At 35.4% G+C, this 6,448-nt stretch overlaps 1 protein-coding gene across 1 annotated transcript in view; it reads right to left on the reverse strand.

Annotated features, from left to right (window-relative positions):
- Positions 1 to 5,991, reverse strand: part of LOC106471216 — a 22,529-nt gene extending 16,538 nt beyond the window's left edge. Inside the window, exon 1 of the mRNA XM_013931806.2 lies at positions 5,489 to 5,991. Within this exon, the coding sequence (XP_013787260.1) occupies positions 5,489 to 5,901 (413 nt within the window). The 5' untranslated portion in view covers positions 5,902 to 5,991. The remainder of the gene's footprint in view (positions 1 to 5,488) is intronic.
- Positions 5,992 to 6,448: the final 457 nt, after the last annotated feature.

Here is a 6,448-nt window from a genome sequence, read left to right on the forward strand (position 1 = left end):
GATTAGCTACATATAGAAAGATGTGTAATTCAGCATTTCACCTATCACAACAAAACTTTGCCAAAATATAGCATCAAATTATTATAAATAGTGTATGTCCTTACATCGGTTCATATTAAGCATTCAGTACATGGTTTGTCCTCCTCGTACTCTAATAACCTTCGTGAGGTGACTTGACATGCTGTCGATGAGGTTATTGATGTAATACATCTTGACTCCATCCCAGCTTGCCACTAGAAGACGCTGCAAGTCTGCCACAGTAGCTGGTTTAGGATCGTGGTTAGCAATTTTCCGGCTCAGTTCTACCCAAAAGTTCTTAATGGGATTACAATCTAGAGCCCTTGCTGGCCATAGCAATCTTGTAACGTCGAGATAATCCTGCACAACATGCGCAATAACACAAAGTTATTGCCAAACCTTGCCCTAGCATATGGCAGAAATGTCTTCTCCATGTGATGCCTGTAAGAGGCGCCATTGACGTTTATCTGGAGGATATAAAGAGCAGTTTTTCAACCATGATGAATAGCTGCCCATCTTCTGTGTGTCCTCTGTGAGAAAGACAGTATTCCTTTATCTGTTCTACAGGTAAATGAAGAACACGAATCCTACCATCAGCTTTAACAAGCCGGAAACGGGACTCATCTGAAAATATGACACGTTGCCAGTGTCCTAACTGTAAGTTGACATGCTGTTTTGTCCAAGTCACACGATGACGGTGGTGAATTCTGGTTAATATCGGTTTGCAGATAGCACTTCTTCTAAAATAACCTTATTTGATCAGTCTCCTATTCACTGTTCTTCTGGATACCCTGGAATGAATGTATGCATGCCATTCCTGTCGTAAGATGTTGCAAGACTTCCTTCGACCTTGGCGTGTTATCTTGATCAAAACACGGTCATCTCGGGCAGTAGTTTTTCAACGTCTACCAGCAGAATTTCCTGGAAAACGTTTCCTGATGACGTTTCAAGATTCTAGATACAGTACACTGGGGGTGCCCTACTGTTCTTGCAATGTCCGTTTGCTTCGTACAATTTCTGGACAGTCGAACAATTTGATGCCCTATAACAACTGCTTCTGGCACGTGATGAGGCATGACTCTACATCAAGTACAGAGAAATTGTCTGAACAAAGCGCTGATCTGTTTCGAAAAAGATTATACCAAAAGCACGCCCTTTTATACAAAGCAGGTGCGTATGTATGTGTTTTGATGAACAAATACTTAGAATAACTTATACAAACCAGAATAAAAACTCGTATATGTTTTCCGATCACACGCTACCTTCTCTGTTATTACTCAATAACCCTCTATGACATTGAAACGAAGTAAAGGTTTCCAAAGAATTGGTCACGAGAGTTTTCTAAGCGATAAAACCATTAGATATTTCAAACCTAATCAAGTTATTTACTTATAGAAGTATCCACGATGATAAATTTTAGAAAGTGTATCTTAGGTTAAATAAAATTTCACTCAAAAAAAAAAAACAAACAATAAAAACTTACATACCCTCAGATTCTACAGTTTTTCAGCAGTGTGTAAGTTGTGATCAAAGTACGCTATCTACGAAGACCTGAGCTGATAATTCACCCAGTAAATAACGTAACATTTAATATGCTAATGTTGCTAGGAGTTCACAATGTCACCAAACAGAAATTAATAATTTAGAACTAGCTTATTTTCGGATTTACAGCGTTTCGCCAGTTTAACTTGGCATCATCAGGTACAACAAGTGGCAAACATTTTCTACATAACAGGGTACTTGTTTTAATTATATTTATTTAGAAACTAGCAATGATTAGAATGCACGGATTCATTGGGTACATTCGTTGCTATCAGCATTTGCTCCCCCCCCCCCCAGTGGCACTTCACTTACAACGCTAGAAACTGGATTTCGATACCCGTGGTGGGCAGAGCACGGATAACCCTTTGTGTAGCTTTGTGCTTAATAAGAAACAAAATTTTCAGTATTTTCGGCCGTAATCCCAATAGCATTTCACGGCTAGCTTAGGAGATATACGTTAGTCCTAATCCGTATACGAATCTAACTGCGAAATAATTCTCGTAAACAATATCAAAATGATAAAACCATTAGTTATATTAAACATTTTAAATAGTGAAATAATGAAACTAACATTAAATAAAGAATGGAATACAACAATATTAGTTATATTAAACATTTTAAATAGTGAAATAATGAAACTAACATTAAATAAAGAATGGAATACAACTATATTAGTTATATTAAACATTTTAAATAGTGAAATAATGAAACTAACATTAAATAAAGAATGGACTACAACTAGCCTTAATTACTAACATCGTTATTTAAAGCATTAGGTAGATTACATTTGCGAATCTCGCGAATATGGTTGAACGTACATAGCGTTAACTTTCTCCTGAGTTACATTTGTTTTCTGAATAATCAATATTTACGGTTTAATCTGTTATAGTTCTAGGAAAAGACACGTTTTTCTTACTTAAACAGATGTTAACCTACCTTAATTATTAACATAACGTAATAATAATAAAAAATTATCGTGTTTACTTTTACTTGTGCCGGCATGGCCAGGTGGTTAGGGCTCTCGACTCGTAATCTGTGGGTCGCGGGTTCGAATCCCCGTCCCACCAAACATGCTCACCCTTTCAGCCGTAGGAGCGTTATAATGTGACGGTGAATCCCACTATTCGTTGGTAAAAGAGTAGCTCAAGAGTTGGCGGTGGGTGGTGATGACTAGCTGTCTTCCCTCTAGTCTTACACTGCTAAATTAGGGACGGCTAGCGTAGATAGCCCTCGTGTAGCCTTGCGCGAAATTCGAAAACAAACAAACAATCACTTTTACTTATAGCGTGTAAATAGGTCATGGTTAATTATTGCCCCTTTCACTTCGAAGATTTGACTTAAACTGGAAAATATGATTCATCAAAGTAAGTAAAATTGTATAATTGGAACATTTAAATGTCAAGGTTGAAAGTGTGGATTTAATCTAAAGTGAAAAAAACAAACAAACAGTATTTTATTACAACGTTTAGTCTTCATTATATTATACCTTCACAACAGCCAAGATCTCCATTAAATCTTCCCAACAGCCTGTAAACCACAAGACTAATAATACAAACCTTTGGTTAAACTCCCCACGTGACAATAGTTTTTAATTAATTATATTAAGTAAGCTGTTTGACATATTTTAATCAAAAGTTTAAACTGACCACAGTCCAAGAATTTTGATAAAATGACTCCGTAAAGAACGCTGTTCTCTAACTTGTATGTAATTTTAACAATATAATAAACCTCTCCTCTATCGGATGGACCTGTTAATAGGTGATGCAAGTATGTAGTTATTTTGAGATAGGCATATAGTGTAAGGTTCTGATGTATAACTATTCTAGTTGTTATAACAGTACGAGTTTTACAGTATTCATAATTTTTTACTTTGCAATTAAGATGCTCAATTATGTTATATGCTAAACAGTAATGGTTAAGCTGTGAATCTGGTATACATGTGCTCTTTGTAAATTTGTACTGAAAGAACAAACTTGTGCAACTACAAAAGTTGATATTTCAGGTCAAGGAAAAAAAAAAGTCCTGTAATAGCGGCTTTGGTTTTAATGATTCTCATCCTGCATTAGGGAGAAACGCGCAACTAAAACAGGCTTTTCAAACAACCGCTTTAACTGGTTTTTCCACTTAGATCTAAAACGAGGCCCAAAACATCAAGTATTGAAAACGTTAGGACTATCTGTGACTTACGTCGACAGTGATGAACAGAAGTAGATGTTTTTGTTAAATTATTACTCAAGATTTGAACATGTTTCAGCAATTCTTGCACAAGACTTGAATATATGTTGTTATAATGTTTTCTTGGAACAGGCGTGTTTGGAAATGTTTTATCCTGGTGGAATTAATTTAACAACACGCTTTTATAAAACTTTAAACTGAGTTAGAGATATGCATAAATAGTTTCTGAATGTCACGAAAAAAATAGTACTCAATATTCATACTCGGCTGCTGTTTAAAAAAAGTATTGATGATGGTTTATCCTGAAAACTTTAGCACACTTATAAATATATTGAATATTATTTTAATAGCTGTAAAAAGAAAAAAAAGGTCCTGTATTACTTCAAAACAAAATTATAACGTGTATTTTCGTGATATTAAAAAAAGCTTGAGAGATGAAAAAATTACTCAGATCATAGTTTATAATTATATAATAGCTTCTATCAGAAATCTGATGAGAATTTACAATTATAATTCGTTCATTTTCAGAAAGTAGATTGTCCTTCTACTAAGTTGAGCTTTAAAGAATCAATATAACAAATATGTCATGGCGTGAAACTTGTATTCAGATGACATGTATATTCCTACTAACCAGTATCGCAACTTGACATCGGGGGAGTCTAAGGGGTCCGTGGAGTTGATCTAATCAGTAAGTGGAAGCTGTGTCCATGCTACTAATATGTTATACAGATGGTTTAACAGAATTTTTCTACATCGAATATAGTTCGTAAGTCAAGTCTTTGAATCAAGTATGAACGCTAATAGAAATACTGACGGATACCAGTGAAGGGCTGCTGAAAAATAAACTTAATTATTAACTTAATTTTTTTCCCGGGAAATTTAATTCCATTACATTTAACGATTATGCTCTTTAGAATTTATTATTTTGTTCTATAGTCATTGAAAAGAACACTTTAAGTGATTTTGAACAAGCTTATTCTCTAGTCTTATCACGAAAAAGTGAAATAAAAATGTAAAAAACTTTGTTTTGTTTACTTGTTTAACGGTTAAGCACAAAACTACACAACGGGCTGTCTGTACCGTGTCCCCACGGGTATGGAAATCCGTGTTTTAGCGTTATATGTCCGCAAACTGTGACACTAGGGGGCCATCGTGCAAAAACACGCTGTTACACTAGAAAATCTCGTAATACGTATTTAAAAAATATATTGTAAATACTAACATATACCACTAACTTAACATTTCCACATATACCACTATATAGTATATACCACTAACTTAACATTTCCACATATACCACTATATAGTATATACCACTAACTTAACATTTCCACATATACCACTATATAGTATATACCACTAACTTAACATTTCCACATATACCACTATATAGTATATACCACTAACTTAACATTTCCACATATACCACTAACTTAACATTTGTTAGATGCTAAATAATAAATTTATCATGTTATGATCACTCATCTGCCACACACACAGTAAAGTGAGAACGTTAACATATTATACTCGTTCCTGTCTAAAAGATGATAAACTCTTCCACTTATTAATTTGTTATCTTATTCGCTCATTAAAATGATATTCCGTTCATGCATGATCCTCGACATTTCTCCTTACTTTCAATTGTTTCTACTTTAATTTACTTTCGGGAAAGGAGGACGACAGATTAAAAGTGTGAGTTTTTGTATATATAGTAAGCTACTTAATATATAATTCTCAGTTTACAGATTTTTACCTCGACTCGAATTCTAGAGGAGTTATCTTGGATATTTTTTCCACGCGAGTCAGGTTGCGGCATATGTTGCAGTCAACAGGTGGCATGAAGGCGTTCTGCACGAGCGCGGGGACGTCCAGGGTACAAAACTCGTTGCTAGGGTTGGTATTTTCTAGATAAAACCACAAACGGCTGAATCCTTCCCGGGTATGAAGACCGAAATAAAGGAATACTCCCGAGGTAATCGCAGCAATTACAGCCCATACTCTCCAGGTGTTCGAAATGGAAACCTTTTTCGAGTGTTTCTTTTTTGTTAGAATTTTAATCGACTTCAACTTGCTCAACTGACGAGATGACACACCTGCAGCTGTTACCCGATTTTGTATCTCCGCGAATACAGCATGGGGATCGCGCCCTTTTGTCGTATTCTCCATTACTAAAGTGTAACCAGTTTTCCTCCTGCCGGTTTGTTAATGCGACTCCTACCCGATTAATCTCACGTTTTAAAAGGGGTCAACTCTACTTATAGGTGAACAATATGCTCCGAAGAGTACCGTCTTGACGTTGGCGCCCTCTGGTGAGCTGAAAACTGAAAGACAAGTTATTAATTTGTTTTTTTTTTAAGACATCAAATAATATATCATTTTTTTCCCTTGCCAGTTAAAAAAAAAAGGTAAACTTTAAAAATTATAATAACTAAACAACAGATGTCATCCGAATTAATGTTACTGCAAGTTTAAATAGGATTGGGTTTGGTAAAGTTAGAGTTGAAATTGGTTATAATTGTAAAATAACCAAGACCTTAAGATTCTTTCTATTCAATACATTATAAGTCGCCCCCCAGTGGCACAGCGGCATGTCTGCGGACTTACAACGCTAGAAACCGGGTTTCGATACCTGTGGTGGGCGGAGCACGGGTGGCCCATTGTGTAGCTTTGTGCTTAACTTAACTTAAAACATTGTAAGTCATCTTAAATCTCG

The sequence above is a fragment of the Limulus polyphemus genome, unplaced genomic scaffold, assembly GCF_000517525.1.
Source record: "Limulus polyphemus unplaced genomic scaffold, Limulus_polyphemus-2.1.2 Scaffold4476, whole genome shotgun sequence".
Classification (NCBI taxonomy): Eukaryota; Metazoa; Arthropoda; class Merostomata; order Xiphosura; family Limulidae; genus Limulus; species Limulus polyphemus.